Source organism: Nycticebus coucang, chromosome 1 (genome assembly GCF_027406575.1).
Source record: "Nycticebus coucang isolate mNycCou1 chromosome 1, mNycCou1.pri, whole genome shotgun sequence".
NCBI classification, from domain to species: Eukaryota; Metazoa; Chordata; class Mammalia; order Primates; family Lorisidae; genus Nycticebus; species Nycticebus coucang.
Window position 1 is genome coordinate 134206783 of NC_069780.1, and position 23955 is coordinate 134230737.

General features: G+C 39.3%; 1 protein-coding gene across 7 annotated transcripts in view; it reads left to right on the forward strand.

Moving 5' to 3' along the window:
- Window positions 1–23719, forward strand: part of FAM169A (family with sequence similarity 169 member A) — an 86976-nt gene extending 63257 nt beyond the window's left edge. For 5 of the 7 annotated variants that reach the window (XM_053588591.1, XM_053588603.1, XM_053588621.1 and 2 more), the window contains 7 exons: window positions 7306–7434; window positions 8581–8693; window positions 12709–12748; window positions 13176–13329; window positions 17117–17273; window positions 21134–21337; window positions 23079–23719. In XM_053588591.1, the coding sequence (XP_053444566.1) occupies window positions 7306–7434; window positions 8581–8693; window positions 12709–12748; window positions 13176–13329; window positions 17117–17273; window positions 21134–21337; window positions 23079–23627 (1346 nt within the window). In that variant the 3' untranslated portion in view covers window positions 23628–23719. The remainder of the gene's footprint in view (window positions 1–7305; window positions 7435–8580; window positions 8694–12708; window positions 12749–13175; window positions 13330–17116; window positions 17274–21133; window positions 21338–23078) is intronic. The other 2 variants (XM_053588595.1, XM_053588629.1) reach the window with 2 other exon arrangements.
- Window positions 23720–23955: the final 236 nt, after the last annotated feature.

Here is a 23955-nt window from a genome sequence, read left to right on the forward strand (position 1 = left end):
TACCCCCGCCTGCCAGACTCAGCACTATTGTCCGTTTCTCTGCTCACAGGCCCAGATGGAGCCAGGGGCCATGCCCCCGCCCATCGGTCTCAGTCCACACCCAGCTAGCCTCTGCTTGCCAGACAAGTTGGAGTCAGGGGACCAGGCCCCCGCCTGCCAGTCTCAGTTCACTGCCAGGCAAGCCTTTGTTCGAAGGCTTTGTTGGAGTCAGGGCACCACACCCTGCCCACAGATCTTAGTCCTCACCCTTACCAGCCCTCTTGGAGACAGTGGACCATGCCCTTACCCTCAGGTCTTGGTTTTTACCCAGCAAGCCTCTGCTGGAGGGTTCTGTTAAGGTCAGGGGACCACGCCCTTGCTCTCAGGTCTCAGTCTATGCCTGGTAAGCCTCTGTTCTCAGGCCCAGTAGGGGCTAGGGACCAGCCCTGTCTGCTGAACTCAGTCCACTCGGGGCAACCACTCTTCCTCTGTGGGTGCTGTTAGAGCCGGGGGTTCTGTACCCTGTCCCACCAGACACAGCCCGAACTGACGGTCAACACCACCACTGGCCGGGCATCCTCCTGCGGAGCGTCCCTTTCTTCCTGCATCCTCTTTTTTCCCTGTTAGTCACAGATTAAGTCCCAATGGTTGGTGGTCCACACTATGCCCAGATCTCTTGGAAAAGACCAAACACTTGGTGCTCTGCAGGGGGCAGAACTTCAGACCATGTGAGGGGGGAAGGGTGGACTGGGCGTTTGGACTTGTGGGGGAAAACATCTGTTCAATTTTATGCCTGGCGGCGTGATGTCTAGGTTCGTAAGTGTTACCTCCCTGGAGAAAGAGACCTGGAGTTTAGCGGCTGGGCTGGAGGGCTCTCTCCAGAGGTAAAATGAGAAGTCTTTTGTTCTCTGCTCCTTTGCAGATAACCTGCGGCGGGCCTCCTGCTTGGGGGAGGGGTCTCCCATCCTCTAGTGGATAGGCTTTGTATCTGTACTTTGTTTTCTTGAATGCTCTTCTTTGGGGTTACAGCTTGCCGAACTTCTTTGTTGGCTCAGCTCCCCCCCCTTTGGCTTCATAGAGTCTGATTCCATCCAGTTTTTCTCCCTCTGCTCAGGAGCCTCTGCTGAGGGTTGCTTACCAATCCGACCATCTTCCCAGAATTCCCCATTTTCATTTATTTAAAAATTTTTATTTTGGTTGCATTTTGATGCTATTAATATTTAATTATTTTCACTGAATAGGGAGTACAATCACAAATTCAAAAGATATAAAAGGTTTTAGTAAGAAGTCTCTTATTTTGTCCCTTTAGCCACCCTGTTTCTGTTCCTGAGTAAAAGTTACCAATTTCTTATGTATCATTCCAGACATATTTTGTGTATATGCAAACAAAATGTATATATTGTCCTTTTATATTTTATACGTTAAACTTTTTTTTAATTTACTTAATATAGTTCACATCAGTTTGTAAAGACCGTTTTTTTTTTTTTTACATCATATGCTACAAATGAATGCTGTTAACTATTGGTGGACACTCTTTCTACCCTGTGATTTCCACCCACACGCTATTCAACACAACACTTCTTTTTTTTTTCTTTTTTCTTTTTTTGTAGAGACAGAGTCTCACGTTATGGCCCTTGGTAGAGTGCCGTGGCCTCACACAGCTCACAGCAACCTCCAACTCCTGGGCTTCAGCGATTCTCTTGCCTCAGCCTCCCGAGTAGCTGGGACTACAGGCGCCCGCCACAACGCCCGGCTATTTTTTGGTTGCAGTTCAGCCAGGGCCGGGTTTGAACCCGCCACCCTCGGTATATGGGGCCGGTGCCTTACCGACTGAGCCACAGGCGCCGCCCACAACACAACACTTCTAAAACCAAATGTGTGAGAGTATTTCTTTATATACCAAGCAGCTCTCTGGCAGACGCCAGCTGGTGTCCTCTGATTCAAATCTGTCACTGCCCACCTGGAGTTAGCATCAGATACTGCAGATCCAGGGTGTGGTCCTGAGAGTCTGCCCTCCCCTGCAGATTCACCTAGCAAGTAGTAAGTTGCCACTGGTACTTCTGACTGACCTGCTATAAATTTGGGCTGTCATTCCCTCCTCCTTGGGTTCGATTAATTTGTTAGGGAGGCTCAGAAAACACAGGGAAATACTGTAGTTGGGTTAATCAGTTTATTAATAAAGCATACAGGTGAACAGCAGACAGATGCTCCTGTGCTAGGGACCCATCCATACCTCACCCTCTGGGTAAGGAGCATCTGTCTGCATGGATTTGGGGTCTGCTACCCTTGCAGCACATGGATGTGTTTGCCAGCCTGGAAGCTCCCCCATGCCCATGGTTTAGAGATTTTTATGGAGGCTTTATCATGTAGGCCTGATCAATGATTAATTCCATATTCATCCCCCTCCACTCTCCAGAGAATGGGGGTGGGGCTGAAAACTCCAGGATTATGATTCTAGCTTGGTTTTACTGGTGACCAGCCCCCTCCAGGAGCCTAGCAAGAGTTATTTTATTCATGTCCTGGGTGACAGGAAATTCCAAGGGATTTAGGAGCTCCGTGTCAGGAATTGGAGACAAAGACCAAATAATAGAAAAAAGATTCTTCTAGCACCCTTATCTATAAGGGAATTAAGAGCTCTGTCTCAGGAACTGGGTAGATACCAAACATTGGGAAGATTCTCCTAACACTTCTACTACTGAGGAAATTACAAGGGTTGTAGATCTCTGGGCCTGGGGGCAGAGGCCAATGTGTATATTTCTTAATATTGCAAACTTCTGTGTTATGCTGTGGTTAAGAGAAAAACAATCAGTGTTTTGAAATCACAAAGCTGATTGCTCCCTCGTGCCACCTGTCCATTGGTGGCCATCTTTGTCATCTTCATTCTAGCACCCTGGCTGACTGAGCGGTTATCATTATCATTCAGAATGTTGCCAGTGACTGTGTATGGGTGTGTGAGAGTTACCCCTACTTAGAAGTCCTTTTGCCCTAGAGCCTTCTTGCCAAATGTACCAAAGGGCATAGTTTGTGGTTCAGAAAGAAGAAAAATGCCCAGTTACAAGTTAAGCTGAACTTGAGAAGGCTCACAAATATGTCCTCTGTATATAGAATATTCATTTTTTTTTTTTTTTTTTTTTTGGTTTTTGGCCGGGGCTGGGTTTGAACCCACCACCTCTGGCATATAGGACCGGCGCCCTACTCCTTGAGCCACAGGCGCCGCCCTATATAGAATATTCATAAAGTTTCTGTGCAATTAAAATAGTTTCACATTGTGAATTGCACAGGAACTTTATGGACACCCTTTATTTACAATTTATTATGTCTCGCAGTTTACCAATCAGTGGTCCTTTTTACCATAAGAAATGTTACTTAACCAAAGTAGCTGACATTTCACTTTCATCAGGTTTGTAGGCAACGTTTTGTAAGGTTATAAAGCAAGGGCCTTCTCTTATGAGAAGCTGAAAAGTGTCGTTAACCTTTCACTCATATAAGTAGTCTCTCCTTGTCCACAGGTTTTGCTTTCCACTATTCTAGTTTTCCGCAGTTAAGCATGAAGCAAAAAAGGAAAACAAATTTTTTTTTTTTGGAGACAGAGCCTCAAGCTGTCATCCTGGGTAGAGTACCGTGGCATCACAGCTCACAACAACCTCCAACTCCTGGGCTTAAGCGATTATTTTGCCTCAGCCTCCCACGTAGCTGGGACTACAGGTGCCCGCCACAATGCCTGGCTGGTTTTTGGTTGTAGTTGTCATTGTTGTTTGGCAAGCCTGGGCTGGATTTGAACCCACCAGCTCTGGTGTATGTGGCTGGCACCCTCGCCGCTTGAGCTACAAGGTGCTGAACTGATCTAAAAATATTATATGGAAAACTCTACAAATAAACAATTGTAAGTTTTAAATTGTGTGCCATTCATGAAATGATATCTGTCCTGCTCTGTCTCACCCAGATTGAGAATCACTCCTTTGTTTAGGCTGTCCACTTCATGGTGGAATTGTAGTGCCTGTTTTTAACCCTTATTTTACTTAATAATGGCTTGAAAGCATGAGTGTGTTGGTGGTGGCAATTTGGATATGCTAAAGAGAAGCTGTAAAGTGATTGAGAAAGTGAAAGTTCTCGACTTAAAAAGGAAAGAAAAAGAAAAATATTTGCTGAGATTGCTAAAATCTATGGTAAGAAAAAATTCTTTATCTGTGAAATTGTGAAGATGGGAAAAGAAATTTTTGCTCATTTTTCTGCCACAGCTCAGACTGCAAAAGTTACGTCAACAGTATGTGATAGCAGTTAGGTTGGGCAGTGTCCAACTTTCAGACGGGGGGTCTTGGAACATGCCACCCAGTGGATAAGGGGAGGCCAATGTAGACTGTATCTAGAGTAATAAAATCCTCAGTGAAATTGCTGGTTAAATCACATGTGCATTTCTAGGGTCAGTAAAGCTAACTTGCCTTTTATAGGGGTTGTGCTGTTTTTTCTTTTTCAGACAGAGCCTCAAGCTGTTGCCCTGGTTAGAGTGCTATGGCATCATAGCTCATAGCAACCTCCAACTCGTGGGCTTTGGCGATTCTCTTGCCTCAGCCTCCTCAGTAGCTGGAACTACAGGCACCTGCCACAACGCCCAGCTCTTGTTTGGTTGTAGTTGTCATTGTTTGGCAGGCCTGGGCTGGATTCCAACCTACCAGCTCTGGTGTATATGGCCGGCGCCTTAGCCTCGTGAGCTACAGGCATGGAGCGTGGGGTTGTGCTGTTTTACGCTTCTACCAGCAATGTGTGAAATGCCTGTTTCCTCACATCATAGCAACATAGTTCATTCAATATTTTTGATATTTCTTAGCATAATAGGTAAAAAATGTTATCAGGACAGAATCTTAAAAATTCATTTTATTAAATTATTACTTATATACAATAACATGTCCCTATTTTAAGCGTACATTTTGATGACTTCTTACAAATGTATAGACCCTTGGTGCCAGGAATGCAATCTACATATATAATATTTTCATTGTTCCTCAAAGTTCCTTTTGTCCATCAATCTCTTTGCTTGCTTCCCCTCCAGATTACTGGTACCAGGCAAGCACTGATCTGCTTTATTTCAATACAGATCAGATTTTTCTTTTCTAGAGTATTATAAAAAGTGGAAGTATACAATATATAGAGTTCTATGTCAGGCATTTTATTTTATTTTTATCTGTCTGTCTGTCTATCTGAGGCAGAGTCTTACTTCATTACCCTGGATAGAGGGCTGTGGAGTCATAGCTCATAGCTACCTCAAACCCTTGGGGTTGAACATTCCTCTTTCCAGGTTGCTAAGTAGGTGGGACTACAGGTAGGTGCCACAATGCCCAGCTAGTGGTTTTTTTCGTTGTTTTTTTTTTAACTTTTCCCCCTATTTTTAGTTGAGACTGGGTCTTGCTCTTGCTTAGGCTGGTCTTGAACTCCTTATATTAAGCAATCCATCCGCCTTGGCCTCCCAGAGTGCTAGGATTACAGGTGTGAGCCACTGCGCCTGGCCCTCGCATTTTATTTTTGAGATTCCTTAATGTATGTCTCAATGCTCCATTCCATTTTTATTGCTGAATAGTCCTCATTTGTATGGTTATAGAATACCATGGTTTATTTGCCTATTCATAAGTAGCCTTTTTTGGCTATTATGAATAAAAGTACATGAAAATATTTTGTGGGGACATATTTTCATTTTTTTGGAGCAAATAGCTAATTTTTCCTTGGGATAATTTTGTTTTTACAATTCCAATTTAGAAATTCTTTATATTCTCTGAGTACTAATCCTTTGTTTTATTCTAAATTTCTTCCAATCTGTGTCCTTCTGGTTTCATTTTCATATAGAACTATGCAGTCCAATGTGGTAGCCATTAATTTAATAAATATGTTTAATTAATATTAAATAAGTTCAGTTTCTCAGGAGGCACAGGTGGCCAGTGGCTACTGCTTTGGATAGTGCTGCTAGAGGACATTACTGTCTTCACAGGAAGTTCTTTTGCATAGGACTGATAGAAAAGATTTCAAATCTTAGCTGTCAAATTTATCATTAACTTTTCAGTCTGGAGTATGATTTTTGAGCCTTTTATAAGAAATCTATTAGAACACTGAAGTCCTAGAGGTATTTGCCTATTTTTAACGTTTTGCTTTCATGTTAGACCTTAGACTCCATCTAGAATTTATTTCTACGAATGATCTTGATGTGAGGTCAAGATCTTGAGTTTATTTTTTCCTGTATGGATTTTATTTCACCACCTTAATTTAATAGTTTATCCATTCTCAGCTGAAAGGTTAAATGTCTCTTCTGACATTTGGCAAGTTCTAGTGTAAGTGTGGTTCTTCCTTGGTGGGGTGTTTTTTATTTTTTGGTATTTTTTTTCTTTGCCCACTCACTCCCATCTGTTTAACTAGCCTTATGTCATTCCCAGGTTGTTTTAATTACTGTGGTTTTTAATGGTGAATTTTGGTATTTACTTGGATAAATCTTTATTCCTATTTTTCTTCTTAGAATTGACTTGCCTATTTTTTCCTTTTTATTTTTACAAACTGATATATAATGGTTAAGCGTTTTTTTTCTTACCTTTGGTTTTTCGTTTTGGTTTTGGGATCATGTTTTATCAAGTGTCATTAAAAAGTAAATTCTTTTGAGATTTGGTTTGGAATTGCATGAAATTGACAGGTTAATTGGTGAGAATTGGTGTTTTTATGCTATTGAGTCTAACTTGTCTTTTTATTCAGTTATTTATGCCCTTCAATAACTTTTTTTTTCTTTTTAATTTGAAACAGTCTTACTTTATTGCCCTGGGTAGAGTGCCATGGGGTGTCACAGTTTGCAGCAACCTCAAACACTTAGGCTCAAGTGATCCTCTTGTCTCAGCCTCCCGTGTAGCTTGGACTATAGGCACCCGGCATATTCCCTGGCTAGTTTTTCTGATTTTTAGTAGAAATGGGGACTGCTTTTGCTCAGGCTCGTCTTGAACTCTTGAACTTAGGTGATCCACCTGCCTCAGCCTCCCGAAGTGTTAGGATTACAGGCGTAAGCCACTGCCCCTAACCTCCTTAAGTAACATTGAATAATTTTACCTGTAAGGGTGAAGCATATTTTTGTTAAGATTTTTACTATTTGGTCATGTTAAAACTCTGATTTGGTATTTTATTTAGAATTTTTATTTATAAATGAGACTATTCTTTCCTTTTTTAAGTTGCCTTGGTGGTGTTTTGGTATCAGGGTTGTGTTGTCCCCAGTGAGGGAGTTGTATAGCTTACTTCCATTTTATTCCTGTTTTTAAAAAAAGTTAATATTTGGGATTTGTAGAAAATTTTAAATGTGTTCTGCAGCTTGCAAGCAGTATTTTGAAAAGTATCCAGGAGACCATGAACTCCTTTGGGAAGTCGAAGGTGTTGGACACTGGTACCAGCGGATACCAGTCACCAGAGCATTACAGCGAGAAACACTTAAAATTCCAGGTAAGAGTGTTTTAGTTTGAACACAACTCTAGTTTAAAAAGCAGTGGCTGATAATGGTTGTGACTTACAGCCCAGAGTAGTATTGTAATATAATGTGATCTTTCTATAGTAACTTCCCCTTTTGTATAAAGTTTGAATTTTTATAACATATTAATATTTGAGTCACTAATAAGGAGATGCCTTGAATAGCCCACTTTGAATGTTATCAGTCCAGTAGGAACTGGTGTATACGAAATAAAGACATTATGAAAACTGCATAGGGCATCAGGGGATCAAAGGTAGTATCTACTGTCATGCATCTCTCTCCAAGGTCACCAAGTGCTTAAGGTAAACTATTTAACATTCTGTATAATGGTAGGGTTTCTTTTCTTTTCTTTTTTTTTTTTTTGTAGAGACAGAGTCTCACTGTACCGCCCTCGGGTAGAGTGCCGTGGCGTCACACGGCTCACAGCAACCTCTAACTCTTGGGCTTACGCGATTCTCTTGCCTCAGCCTCCCGAGTAGCTGGGACTACAGGCGCCCGCCACAATGCCCGGCTATTTTTTGGTTGCAGTTTGGCCGGGGCTGGGTTTGAACCCACCACCCTCGGCATATGGGGCCAACGCCCTACTCACTGAGCCACAGGCGCCGCCCATTCTCTTCTCTTCTCTCCTCTCTCCTCTCCTCTCCTCTCCTCTCCTCCCCTCCCCTCCCCTCCCCTCCCCTCCCCTCCCCTCCCCTCTCCTCTTTCTATAGAGTCTTAGTTTGTCGCCCTCAGTAGAGTGCTGTGCCATCACAGCTCACAGCAACTTCCAGCTTTGGGGCTTAGGCGATTCTTTTGCATCAGCCTTCCGAGTAGCTAGGACTACAGGCACCCGCCACAACACCTGGCTGTTTTTTTTTTTTTTTGTTGCAGTTTGTCTGGGGCCGGGTTTGAACCTGCCACCTTCCGTATGTGAGGCCGGTGCCCTACTCACTGAGCCACAGGTGCCACCCAGTGGCAAGGTTTCATTGAAAGATACTATGAGGGGGTATCTCACACCTAGCTAGATGTTCTGTACCCGGTGTCCAGGGTGCTCTTCACAGCTTTTATGAAAATCATTACAGTGTTACAGTTAAAACCTAGTATTAATCAGGTTATAATTTTTAAAATTCTTCTATACACAGCAGTTTCTCAAAATGAACCTAAGAGACCTGTGTCTGGAGAATATGCACCCACATCAGTTGCAGAGTGCGAAGCAGGAGCTGGAGACAATCAGGCTAGTGAGAGTCCTCTAACTGTAGGTACACTGTACGTTTGTTGCAGGAAATCACAAGTTTTGTGTTTTTTAAAAATAGATTGAGTTTATAGTTACATTTTAAATGGTATAGCTCATTTAACAAACTTCAGTAATTTTTACTGTGTTAGTTTTCCTGACATCTTCTGTTAATAGATTACTAAGGACTTTGAAAAATAATTTTAGTGATGTTAATGGTATTATAATTAAATTTAGTATATATATAAAATAGAAGAAAATAACCTGTAATCCCACTATTTAGCCACTGATAATATTCTTATACACATAGAGGGTGGCTATAAAGTTCATGTGCAGTTTAAAATAATGTGCAGTTTAAAATTGTACGCAAATTTTATGGACACCCTGTATGTAATATTGTAAAGCATGTATCTGTATACATTTTGTTTTTGTTTTTATTCTCTTAGACTGCTTCTAACTGCTTTTCTCAATAAATATTAGAAGCATTTTCTGTGGCATTACGGTTTTAAAATGATTGTTAAATAACACACTGTTATCTATTTTATGTAAATATCGTTTATTTCCTTAATTTAGGATACTTAATTTTTTTTGCATTTTTTTTGGCTGGGGCTGAGTTTGAACCCACCACCTCCAGTATATGGGGCTGGCGCCCTACTCCTTTGAGCCACAGGTGCCGCCCAATACTTAATTTTTTTTTCATATTTTAAGACAACACGTTTATGCTTGCTTCTTTGCATATATGTAATTATTTTTCTGCACATAAAAATTTCTAGAAGTGGAATTAGTAGGTCAAAGATGAGGGCATTGTGGAAAGTGTCATACTGTGTCTGCTTTTGCAGAATGCAATGCACTTTGCAAGTACTAGGTATTTTGAAGTAGATAGGTAGACCCATTAATGAACTGCATAGCACTTGCCAGCTTCTTTTGTAGGACTGGTATTATGTGGTACTTGGTATTACTTAAAGTATGGGCCCATTGATAGGATGCTAGAAATCTGGGTTTTTGTTTGTTTTTTTTTGTTGGGAGTGGGAAACAGAGTCTCACTTTGTTGCCCTCAGTAGAGTGCTGTGGCATCATAGCTCACAGCAACTTCAAACTCTTGGGCTCAAGCAATTCTCTTGCCTTAGTCTCCCAAGTAGTTGGTACTACATGCGCCTGCCACAACGCCCAACTATTTTGTTTTTTATTTATTTATTTATTTAAGAGACAGAGTCTCACCTTCTCACCCAAGGTAGAGTTGCTGTGGTGTCACAGCTCACAGCAACCTCCAGCTCTTGGGCTTAGGTGATTCTCTTGCCTCAGCCTCCTGAGTAGCTGGGACTACAGGCACTCGCCACAACGCACGGCTATTTTTTTTGTTGCAATTTGGCCAGGGCTGGGTTTGAACCCGCCACCCTTGGTATATGGGGTGGCGCCCTACTCACTGAGCCACAGGAGCCACCCTGTTCTTTTTTTTTTTTTTTTTTTTTTTGAGACGAGGTCTTGCTCTGGCTCAGGCTGGTCTCAAACCTGTGAGCTCAGGCGATCCACCCACCTTGGCAGGATTATAGGCGTGAGCCACCACGCCCGGCCTTAGAAATTTATTTTTATTTAGGGTTTTGTTGTGATAGTGTTTATTATAGTTCTATTTTTGTACATACACATGAGCTTATTTTAAATGAACATTGAATATGCCTGTGTAAATGAATATGCATTCGAGAGACAAGTGCTTTGGAGAATTGTTTGTGCTTCTTCTTTCGTGTTCTAATCAGCATGAGAGTGACTAGATTTGAATGAAAAAGTTTTAAACATTTTAAAGCATAATATACTAACTATAAGAAGTTTGTTTTTTTTTTTTTTTACATTTGGAACTTCACACTTTGGAATAAGCCCCTGTTGTTCTATTACAGTCCAAATTCTTCAGATATACAGATTCATTTACTGTTGGTCAGATACCATAAAATCAAGGAAAGTCGAAAATCATTCTTATAAATATATCAATAATTTAATCTTAGGAGAACTATTTTAAATGTGTCATTTGAGTGAGAATATAGTGATCCTATTTCCTAAGGTAGACAGCATAAATTAGAGTTTAGAATCTAACCTAATTAAATTAAATTAGATTTTTTTAGGGCCTAGCCTAATTAAATTAAAGTTCAGAAATTCGTATTCTTTGTATTACTTTAATGTTTTAATTAGCTGAAGGAAAATGTTTATTTCTTACATGAATGATTTATGTGTCTTTTTATCAGTAACCACAGAAAGAAGTAGTTTTGTTTATTTCAGCTACATGATTTATTCTTTAGGCAATGATGATATTTTTATTTACATTTTCCTAAAACATACCTTTTTTAATTATTATTATTTTTTTGAAACTGAGTCTCAGTATGGCGCCCTTGGTAGAGTGCCATGGCGTCACACCTCACAGCAACCTCAAACCCTTGGGCTTAAGCAATTCTCTTGCCTCAGCCTCCCAAGTAGCTGGGACTACGGGTGCCCACCACAATGCCTGGCTATTTTTTTGTTTTAATTGTCATTGTCTAGCAGGCCTGGGCCGAGTTTGAACCCACCAGCCCCAGTGTATGTGGCTGGTGCCCTAACCGCTGAGCTACAGGAGCCGAGCCAAAACACACCTTTTTTTTTTATGATACTTTTTGCTCCTTTTATTTATTCATTATTACCTATATCTTATCCCTTTTTAGTTGAACTATAGTCTTCTTCATGATAAGACTTTTAGCATATTATCTGTTACACTTGCTCCTTGGTTTGTATTTTATAAATAGAACTTTTTGAATTCTATGTGCCCACCATAAAGAGGTTTTAGTAAACCCATCATGGATAGATGTGGTTTATGTAATAAAGTAGGTGCTGTGGCAGACATTGGACGGATAAAGATGTATTTCACCTACACAAGGGAAAAACTAGGATGGTTCCTTGTTGGAAGCAGATATGTAAACAAATATGCTTCAGGATGATAATTGCCTTAATTATTATAACAAGTGATTGGAGGTTCATAGCAGAGGATGGCTTTTATTATTTTTTTAATTCATTTTTTTTTCTTTTTTGAGACAGAGTCTCACTTTCTTGCCCTAGTAGAGTGCTGTGGGGTCATAGCTATCACAGCAACCTCAAACTCTTGGGCTTAAGTGATCTTCTTGCCTCAGCCTCCCAAGTAGCTGAGAGTGCAGGCACCTGCCATAACACCAGGCTATTTTTAGAAATGGGGTTTTAGTCTTGCTTAGGCTGGTCTTAAATTCCTGAGCTCAGGCAATCTACCTTCCTCGGCCTCCCAGACTGCTGGGATTATAGGCGTGAGTCATTGTACCCAACCCCTGAGGATTTTAAAGGGTGGAAGTTCTGTGACAAGAGTGTTAAAGCATTAGATGGGGTGTAATTAGACCGATACCAATGAGGAGGCTATTGGAATATTTCGGGTTAAAGGCCAGAACTAAAAAAATGGCAGTACAAAGACACAGTAGTTTTGAGAGTTTATTCTGTTAAAATTGACAGGTTTTGTGATTGATTAAATAGTGATAGGAAGAAATCATTACTAACTAACTGGTTTCTGGCTGGAATGATCAACTGAGTTATTATTGCCATTCACCAAGAAAGGGAATAATATTCGGGAAAGATAAAAGTTCATTTTGGGGAAGTTAGATGTGAAAATGGATGGGACACCCACTGAAAGACATTTCATTGGAAGTAGAGCTTTGGAAATCAGGAAGTTAGGAGCTTAAGGTGTATATTTGGATTCCTCAGCAAATATTGAAATTAAGGTAGTAGGTTAAACAGCGAAGGGAGAGTATATGGACTTGAAAAGAGAAGGTGGCTAAGGAGAGAACAGCAGGAGACTCTAGTATACCCCCCTGTAACCATTAGATAGCTTGTATGCGTTCTTAGTCTTACTGTCAACAGAAGCATTTGTTTTTAAAGTAAGTTTTCTTAACGAAAAGTATTTGAAAAACGTTTTAAAAGCTTTTCTTTGAAGCTGTGAATGAAATAGATCAATCAGTAGAAAAAATTCTCACAAACTTTATATTTTAATCTTTATCTATTTTAGATTGATTCTCTAAAAGATGCCTTTGCAAGTACTTCTGAAGGTAAGAAATTCAGCTGCTCTGTCAGTGAGACATTTTGAATTAAGGCTGTGCGCGTGTGATTTATCTCGCTGTAAGATCTGTATCTGGATTCTAGTGCACTCACTGCCTCTGACTTTGCTTTGTAAACACTTGAGTAAGCTGTTGTACCTCATTTCCAAATGGGGGAGAATATAAGTGAAAATGCAAAAGCACGTGGTAAAGCTCAGGGTTTCATGGAAATGTGAACAGTAAATATTGAAAAAGTTATTATATAGTATAGGAAAAGACATTTGAAAGTAATTTTCATAGCCTGACAGAAGCAAGAGAAGGGCAACCAGTGTAATGATGGGGGTGTATGTAAACTAATATAGTTCTTGTGTTTCTCTGAATTTTAATAGGTAACCCTTTGAATGCATAAGCAAGTACAGTTTTACCATTTTCTCCTCAGGTCTTGATAAAACTCCAGTAGTTTCAACTCGTGCTCGCAGTAGTCATCTAAAGCGGCCAAAGATTGGAAAACGGTTTCTGGATTCTGAATTTAGTGGTTCTCAAGGTGAAGATGAAAAGACTCCTCAGACTTCACCTACAGCTTCAATCGACAAGTAAAGAATTGTTTACTTTACTCTCATTATTTTACTTATTCTTATTTTCATAGTATTTAGTATTTCAAGTAAGAGGCTATTATTGCATTGTTTATGTAGCAGGTGACCTTGATGTAGGACTTTTGCGTTTGAATTCTTCTATAAGATTATGTGTTATGCTTCCTAGTGGTGTTACCTTGATAGTGATATAAGGGAGAAGTTGCTAGTTAAGAGTGGGATAAACTCACTCTTTTAGTCTCTCGTGTGTGAAAATCCAGGAGAATATTCTGGCAATTATGTTATTCCAAATGAGTCATATCAACAACTCTCAATTTGATCTTTTTAGTAACTCTGAAGGTTTAGTCAGTATTTAAAATCTTCAGTTTTACTTTACTAATTAATTGTATAGACTTTAGATATAATTTATAAATTAGTGATAACCACAAATAGTGTAGTCAGTTCCTCTGGGAATTTAGTAGCCACATTGAATCAGCAAGATATTTGGGTCAAAACTTTATCCTTTAAGGCAGGCTCAGTGGTGTGTGCCTGTAACCCCAGGTACTCGGGAGGCTGAGGCAGGAGGATTGCTTGATGCTAGGAGTTCAAGACCAGCCTGGGCAACATAGAGAGACCTTGTCTCTAAAAATAAGAAAAAAGAAAAAAATAATAAAAACTTTATCCTCTATCTGTTTTTGAGTGTTAAGGAAGATTCTAAATTATATAATACAATTAGATTTCTGCAAATAGTTTTACTGATTGTTCCTTAGCCATTTAGTTAATTCATAACTTTGCCATTTTAGCTATAAAATTATTTTACTAAGGTAGGGAATTTTGTAACTCTGCAAATTTCATGATGTAAATGATTTTAAATTAGGATAATTAAGTATGTAAATAATTTATTTATTTATTTATTTATTTTTTTTGTAGAGACAGAGACTTACTTTATGGCCCTCGGTAGAGTGCAGTGGCCTCACACAGCTCACAGCAACCTCCAACTTCTGGGCTTAAGCCACTCTCTTGCCTCAGCCTCCCGAGTAGCTGGGACTACAGGCGCCCGCCACAACGCCTGGCTATTTTTTTTTTTTTTTTTTTGGTTGCAGTTTAGCCGGGGCTGGGTTTGAACCCGCCACCCTCAGTATATGGGGCTGGCGCCTTACCGAGAACCACAGGCGCCGCCCGAGTATGTAAATAATTTATTTTGGTAAATTCATAATGTTAAAAGCAATAAGTAAATATTTAAATCTAGCAGTTTTCAAAAAATAATAAGAGCTTACATAAATGGTTTGTATTCTCACTGGCCAATATTTTGATGTAGTACCCTTAAGAGAGACATTGATTTTAGAATTATTGGTGGAATTTTGTTTACTTTTCATAAATACAACAAGTAACACTAAATGCTTAGATAGTTAGTCAGATGCAGAAAGAACATCATCTTTGCCCTTGAAGAATTGACTCCCTGGTGCTAATGACAGACCTGTATATAGTTAAGGGCACCGTGAGGTAGACAAAGAATGCTGTGTATGCAAAGGAGAGACTGATTCTAAGTGAGGGGATGGAGAGATACGGTATTTAGGCCAGGTCTTCAAAGATAAGTAAAAACTAAATACACAGTTGGGAGAGAAGACTTTGTAGTGTAAGGGTTCACCAGCTATGGTCTGTAGGCCAAATGTGGCCTACTGTCTTTTTATAAACAAAGTCTTATTGCAAGACATCCCTGCTTGTTGGATTTATGTGTTTTTTTTTTTTTTTTATTATGGTTGCTTTCATATTACAAAGACAGAAATGAATGACTGCAACAGAGACTATATGGCTCATAAAGTCTAAAGGAAAAGTTTGCTGACCCCTTTCATGTACACCAGGACTGTCCAATAGAACTTTCTGCAGTGATCAAAATGTTTTGTATTTGGACTGCTCAGTATAGTAGCCACTATACACTGTTGCGAATTGAGTACTTGAAGTATGACTAGTACAACTGAAAAACTGAACTTTTTATTTCATTTAAATTAGTTTAATTAGTTTAAATTTAAATAGTGACTTTTATCTTCTGGCTACTGTATTAGTAAAGGAGCAAAGCTAGAAGGAATGTTGATAAGGATAGCTGATGTGTAAGCGTTTGGTCATGTTATTTGAAGGAAGGTACACTTTGTTGATAGAACTTATATGGAACCACTAGAAGTTTCTGAGCTGGGCTGTCACAGGTATATATATAATGTGTATAAGAACGTCAGCTCGGGGGCAGCGCCTGTGGCTCAGTGAGTAGGGCGCCGGCCCCATATGCCCAGGGTGGCGGGTTCAAACCCAGCCCGGGCCAAACTGCAACCAAAAAATAGCCGGGCGTTGTGGCGGGCACCTGTAGTCCCAGCTGCTCCGGAGGCTGAGCAGGAGAATCGCGTAAGCCCAAGAGTTAGAGGTTGCTGTGAGCTGTGTGACGTCATGGCACTCTACCCGAGGGTGGTACAGTGAGACTGTCTGAAAAAAAAAAAGAATGTCAGCTCGGAAAGCCTTGAAGATATACTGCAAGTCTAAAGATGAGTTGAGCAAAAGCTTGAAGCAGGGCTGCAAAAATAGGAATAGAAAGTTAGGGATAGTTTGAAAGGCATTTTTGGGGTAAAACTAAATCATAAACTTTTTGTTTGTTTTGGTGTTTTTGGAGCCACGGCGTTGCTCTGTTGCTTCGATTAGAGTACAGTGGTGTCATCATAGCTCATTGCATCCTCAGACTTCTAAGTTCAAGCAGTCCTCCTGCTTCAGCTTCCATATCCTCCTGCTTCAGCCTCCTAAGTATCTGGGCCTGGAGGGGGCCCACTGTAACACCTGGCTTGTTTTGTCTATCTTTAGTAGAGATGAGGTCTTACTCTTGCTTAGGCTACTCTGGAACTCCTGAGCTTAAGTGATCCTCCTGCTTTGGCCTCCCAGAGTAGGCACGAGCCACTGGGCCTGGCCTAGATTATACATTGTCCAAGCTGACGTTTTTGAGAATGAAAGGAGCGTTATTAATATTTATGCCACTATCTGTAATTATGGACAAAAGTCTGCATACTGGTACTGCCCCTGGTAAACTGTGATATATATTCATTCTAATAGAATAAGATCTCCAATAATATATGGACAGAATAAAAAGAAGGGGTCGGGCACCTGTTGCTCAATGGTTAGGGCCCTGGCCATATGCTCCAGGGCTGTTGGGTTTGAAACTTGCCTGGGCCTGCTAAACAACAATAACAACAACAAAAAATAGCACCTGTAGTCCCAGCTACTAGGGAGGCTGAGGCAAGAGAATCATTTCAGCCCAAGAGTTGGAGGTTGCTGTGAGGTATGACGCCACTGCACTCTACCAATGGTGACAAAGTGAGACTCTGTCTCAATTAAAAAAAAAAAAAAAGTAAAAAAGGGTCTAGTTTACATTTTTGACAAGATGGTGATATCATTAATTGAATTGGAGAACAAGGTGAGAAAGAGAACGAATTTATAAGAGGATGAAGAAGGTCGGCGCCTGTGGCTCAAGTGCTAGGGCGCCGGTCCCATATGCCGGAGGTGGTGGGTTCAAACCCAGCCCCGGCCAAAAAAAAAAGAGGATGAAGAAATTGGTTTTAGAATCCGAAGTTGTTAACTGAACAACACAGAATTGATTCTCTAAAACAGTGGTTCTCAACCTTCCTAATGCCGCAATGTATTTTCATTGTTAAAAAGAGGTTGCGACCCATAGGTTGAGAATTGCTGCTCTAAAATGTTACTTTGTTAAGAAAAGATTCCTGAAATTTTACATTCATCTTTAATAAATCTAGTAAGATGGTTTTTTTTGGTTTTCCAGACTGGAGTCTACTGCACGCACATCAGAGAGCTCAGAAGAATTCTTAGAAGAAGAACCCGAACAGAGGGTGATTGCATTTGAGGATGAAAGCAGTGATAAAGACCCACAGGCAGCATCAGAGTCCCAGCCCCACTTAGAGAAGCAAGATGGCAAAAAGGTGTGAGAACACTTACTAAATAAAATGAATGGAAGCAAACTAAAATTTAACTTTCTTAATCCTGTTGTTAGAAAAATATAATGATATATTTTACAGTCTTAGTACAAATTATGTTTAATGTGGAAAAGCAAGATCAGGTGCTGGAGTTGGGGAGAGAAAGGTATAAGTTTAATTTTATATTTCTGAGTTTATAAAAGTTTGCGTTACATCAGATTTAAAATTGGGGATGTTTAGTAAAATCCTTCAGTGCATTTAAAGTATAATTTGTAGATTTAATCACACTTAGGTACACAAATGGCGTGACCATAAGTTCTATCTTACAGTATCAGTAGAATGCCTTTCAGTGCAACCAGCCTTCGTATACCCCTATTTTGGCTAGAAGGATAGGAATTAGTTATCTTGAAAAACAAACAAACAATAAGCAACTAACCATAATTGATCTTAGAAATTAATAGATAAACAGCTAAACTAATTTCTTTAAGAAAACACTATAAAACAAGCCAGGTGCAGTATCTCGTACCTGTAATCCCAGCATGTTGGGAGGCTGAAGTGAGAGGATCATATGAGGCCAGGAGTTTGAGACCAGCCTGGGTAATGTAGCAAGCAAGACTGTTTCTACCCCCCCCCCCCCAAAAAAAAAAGAGAGAAAAGAAAAGAAAATTAGCCCAGTATGGTGGCATGCACATGTAGTCCCAGTGGAGGCAGGAGGATTGCTTAAGCCTGGGAGTTTGATGTTACAATGAGCTGTGTTTGGGTTGCTTGTACTCTAACATGTTGAGTGAGACTTTGTCTCAAAAAAGTAAAATAAACACTAGAAAACAAATTAGCAAACCCTTTTGTGAGTAAGTAAATGCTTCATCTGGCTTGATTTCTATAGCCTCGCAAGTATTTATCTTCTTTTTTCCCCCACTCTCTACCTCCTCTCCTTTTTATAGGTAGTATCTTCAGTCTTTCCTTTCTGCACATTCCTTATTTCTTCTTTCATATGTACCTAAGTTTTTTTTTTTTGAGTCTCAAGCTGTCGCCCTGGATAGGGTGCCATGGTGTCACAGCTCACTGCAACTTCCTACTCTTGGGGTACAGCAATTCTGTTGCCTCAGCCTCCCAAGTAGCTGGGACTACAGGCGCCTGCTATGACACCCAGGTGTATTTTTGGTTGCAGTTGTCGTTGTTGTTTTAGCTGGCCCGGGCTGGGTTTGAAACTGCCAGCCTTGGTGTACATGACTGGTGCCCTACCCACTGAGCTACCCGGGTGCTGCCCATATGTACTTAATTTTCTTGAAAAACCTTTGACTTCTTTGCCAAGTCCAGCCTACAGGTGAATAATGAAATTGTATTACCAATTTTATTTTTTTAAGTTGCTCCTATTCAGTCCTCGCTTTGTCTGCTTCATGAAACCATTTTTTTTTTTTTTTGGAGACAGAATCTCATTATGTTCCCCTTGGTAGAGTGCTATGGTGTCACAGCTCACAGCAACCTCAAACTCTTGGGCTTAAGCAATTCTCTTGCCTCAGCCTTCTGAGTAGCTGGGACTACAGCGCCTGCCACAACGGGCTGTTTTTGGTTACAGTTGTCATTATTGTTCAGCAGGCCCAGGCCAGGCTCGAACCCACCAGCCTTGGTGCATATGGCCAGCGCCCTATTCATTGAGCTACAGGCGCTGAACCCATGAAACCATTTTTTTAAATGACATTTTTCTTCTATGGAACATTGGGAAAATGAAGAGAAATCCATTTTTAAAAAACAGGATTTGTATGCATCTAGATGTTGATAGAAATATACGTTTGTGGCCTTTTCCATCTTCTGAAACTTAAGATTAAACTGTACATACTTCATGTAACCTGTTTCACTCATTCAACAACTAGTGATAGCTTCTATTTAATTGCGAAGGCTTTCCCCCCCCTAATCCGGGGTTTTGTTCTCTCTCTTCCTCAACTTTTTCCAGTCCACTGGCTTTACACTACCAAATTTTGGTTTCTTTGTTTTTCTGTCTCTGCAGTTTCCTTTTTTCTTTATGTATGTATGTATGTATGTATTTTTATTATTCTTACTTTTTTTTTTTTTAACTCCTAGGCTTGAGTCCATTATATAGGTTAGTGCTCTTTTGGAAAATGCATATAGTCTCAACAGTTTTTAACTGTTGTCTCTTTGGAGATGACGAATACCTCTTCATCTGCAATATTGAGCCCATAGTATCACTTGCCTACTGAATATTTCTAGACAGACTTCTGTCATCTTAAATTCAACAAAATCTTCAAATTCTTTCTTGGTTATGGCTCAGTCGGCCTCCCAAATATCTCAGACTACAGGCAAGCGTGCCACCATGCTTGGCCAATTAAAAACATTTTGTGGTAGAGATTAGGTATCATTATGTTGCCCACGCTGGTCTTGAACGCCTAGCCTTAAGTGATCCTCCTGTCTCAGCCTCCCAATTAAAAAAAAAAAAAAAAACACTTTTTTTTTGGGGGGGGGGGTAGAGATTGGGACTTGCTGTTGCCAAAGGTGGTCTTGAACTCCTGGCCCTGCTTTGCTGTTTCTTATCCATTGTTCTGTTCTCAAACTTAAAAGTTGAAGGACCTTTTTCTTCCATTGCTTTTCACTTTTAGTTACTCACCAAAATGTAAAAATAAATTTAAAAATTTAATTTATGCATTTTTCCCACTCTGGTTGGTCCTTTTATATGTTTTATTTTAAAGTTCTGTGTGTAATCTTTTCTCTGTGCCATCTGGTATTATAATAATAAAGCCTATTTTAATAAAATATATTTATTATAGAAAATTTATATTCTAGAAAAAGTTTATAAGGGTATTTATTTTAGAAAATCTTATTATAGAAAAATAAAAGTCTATGATTTCAATATCCCTTTTATTGAATTATACTTTATGTGTTAGGGACCCTACATAATCTGCCCAAATCTATTTCTGAACACGTAGGTGCATTAGTTTTCTAATTTTAATAGTAATAAAATTCCCCTTTATTATTAGGTCACTGGCATTAATTAGAAATATTTGAAATTAAGTTGAGGTAAATCAAGAAGAATATGAGAAATTGCTGGGATTGCTCACACCTATAATCCTAGTACTCTGGGAGGTTGAGGTGGATGGACCACTTGAGCTCAGGAGTTTGAGACCAGCCTGAGCAAGAGTGAGACCCTGTCTCTACTAAAAATAGAAAAACTAGCTAGGTGTGGCAGGCACCTATACTCCCAGCTACTCGAAAAGCTTAGGCAAGAGCATTGCTTAAGCTTAAGACTTTGAGGTTGCTGTGAGATATGATGCCATGGCATTCTATCAGGGGCAAGAAAGTGAGACTCTTATCTCCCAAAAAAAACAAAAATTGTATTTCCATATTTTAATAATATGATGCAAGGAGTAGAATTATTCATTAATGACTCTGAGTTGAATGACAATGAGCTAGCTGAGACTGGGGTTCTTTTCCTTCAGCAAGAAGCAGCAGTTAACCTCTCTTCTCCTGGGATAGGTAGTGCTTCCTCCCTGTGGCAAGATAAACTATAGCTTTCCCAGGCCCCTAAGGTGCCAGGTGCTGAACAGCTGGTATCATGTAAAGAGGAGGGATCCAGTTTAGTCTTCCTCTGGAGCCTTCGTACTAAAAGGTTCATCACATGATTGCCCTATAAAGGGTTTAGGATCTTTTCATTGAATCTCAGACCCACAGGTTTCTTTTCCTGACTCTGCCTCATGAGTTTCCCCTTTTCCCCAGTAAGACACTTTACCCATACCTTATAATGTAAATTTATCTTGAGTCCTGATGCTTGACTAGGTAGAGACTAAGAAGGGACTCACTTTCTGTGACAATTAAGTTTGTAATCATGTCCTGATCTCCCCCCACCCATGGTGTAGGAATCTGAATTAGAGCCTATGAATGGTGAGGTAATGGATGATACTCTTAAGACCTCACTTATAACTGAAGAGGAGGACTCCACTAGTGAAGTTTTAGATGAAGAATTAAAATTGCAGTCTCTTAATTCCAATGAAGACTCTGCAAATCTTGTTCCACTGGTGGTAGAATCTTCAAAACCCCCTGAGGCTGATGTACCAGATAAGGTAAAGGGGAAATAACCTAATTTTGGTGATATGGGGGGGAGGGGATGTAGTATATCTATCTGCCTCCACCTTAACATACATAATCATTTAGGAAGATTAACTTTTATCCTAGATTCGATAGTATAAGAAAAAGCAACTAGTAAAGTAATATTCCATAAATTCAAATTGGTATAACTTTAGTCATCTCTGCCTTACTTTGTAGACTTAGGGAAGTGCTTAGAAAAGTGGGGAAATCAGTATTTATCAAATATTTGAGTATTTATTCTTTAATAGTCTTTAACCAATACAGTAATTTTAGTTTGCTTTAATTAGGAGGACAGATTAGTAGAAATAAACTTGGTGGAGTATTTTAAAAGAAATTTAATTTTGTGCCAGACCTTTGATTTTTAACTAAATGAAAATCTGTAAGTTCTCTCCTCCCCTATCCCACAAAACAAAACAATGCTTTTAAAAATTGTTTCTAGAATTTTAAAGTAAATATGATGGTGCTTTCCATAATTATTTCAGAACTTGACAGTAGATTCTGTCATATAGATTATTTTGGAACATGACAGTAAATCTTGACTCTATCCAAATCGCATACCCACTGAGATAGACTGTTGACTCCAAGGATTCTGGTCAATATCATAACAGACTTTTTCTCTTTGATGTTCTATGAATTTTGTTGTTTGTAGGAAGGGTGTGTGTGCATGCATGTGCGTGTGTGTGGAGTGTCCATCGTTATTAGTGCCTGCCTACATTGGGAAAATTACATTCCTGTTTCTGTATTGAGGAGAAGGATGTAAAAAACAACATGAAACATTAGGCCTTGTTTTGTTTTAAATTACAAACTAATGTTCATTATTGTCAGAACTGGATTTTTTCCTCCTAAAATTAAAACACTTTTATTCTTTTGTATTTACTGAGGTATTGCTAGCTGAAGCCAGTTTGACGTGGTGAGAGAGGTATCAGACTGATGAAAGGAGTGCAAACTGAATTAAAACCAAACCCTGAACCCTTTTAGAGAACAAATTTTACATGCTCAAATTTTGTAACTTTTGAATAGTTCAATTTATGGCTAAAATACTACTGTATAGTATTTTTATTAGTGTCTCACCTGAATAAATGAGTAAAACTTCCATTGCCCTTAATCATCATTTAACAAAACCACAGTCAAACTTAGTAGGGTGGCACAACATCAAGTCCTGAGGGATTGTTGGTTTTGGCAATACCAGGAAAGTAGAAACTTTGAGTTGATTCATGTTTTGAAGTTGATTCTATGGTAGTATCAGGAAACTAAAAACTTTGAGTTTATTCATGGTTTTGAAGAATCTTGATAGGAACCTTAAAGGGTTTTAAGTATCCTATTTGAAGTAAAATAATTACTTTTATTATATGTTTAAGAACTTAGTGTATCAAAGAAAAGAACTTAGTGCCTTGGTGTGTGTCACACTTTATGGGGGCAAGACATGATTGCAAGAGGGACTTTACCTAACAATTGCAATCAGTGTAACCTGGCTTATTGTACCCTCAATGAATCCCCAACAATAAAAAAAAAAAAAAAAAGAACTTAGTGTATCAAAATTACCATGTGAGAAGTTTTGAAGAGATTGGGTTGTATTCAGAATATATACACATAATTAATAGAAGTAATAAATACTGAATTATTTCAATTGTAGTTGAATGTCATTAGTGTCTAGGATAATTTATTTTATAACTATATTGCAAGGAAAAGTTTGTTAACCAGTTTTTTTATTTTCAGACGCCACATATAACTGACTCAGAAATTTTGATAGACGAAATCCCATCTAATGAAAAGGGGCACCCTGAAGAGAAATTGCCCCTCGTTTCAAGAAAGAAAGCACATCTTGGGAGTTCAGACAATGTTGCTACTATCTCAAATGAAGAACGATCTGATGCTGGTTTCCCAAACTCTGTGATAGCTGAGTTTTCTGAAGAACCGGTCTCTGAGAATTTATCACCCAACACTACTTCTTCATTGGAAGACCAGGTTGAGGAGGGGGTACTTGAACCCCAGGAAACATCTACTCCTCTTCCTCAGAGTTCTTTGATAGAGGTTGAACTTGAAGATGTGCCATTTTCACAGAATGCAGGGCAGAAGAACCAGTCAGAGGAGCAGTCTGAAGCATCTTCTGAGCAACTGGATCAATTTACCCAGTTGGCAGAAAAAGTTGTGGATAGCAGCTCAGAGGAAATAGAAGTGGAAGTGCCTGTGGTAGACAGGCGGAATTTAAGAAGAAAGGCCAAAGGGCATAAAGGACCTGGTAAGAAGAAAGCTAAGCTGACCTGATTGAAGAAGAAATGCAGATGAGAAATCCTCCTCTTTGTAACATATTGTTATTTTTAAGATACGGTAATTAATAAACAGCATGGGACACAGGACAAAAATTTCCAAAATTTCAATTGAACTTATTTACTATGCAGTTTTTCTCTTTCCCTTTAGGACCTAGTATTCACCATTCTTTTTAATTTTTCAGGCTATGTTTTGTATATGCAATTTTTTATTTTTATTAACCATGTTTCAATTTTGGGAAACCAGATCATACTATATTTTCTTTAGTAGGCGAGACATCTGACCATTAATATTTCAAAACGTATAATTAAAAAACTGTGGAAGT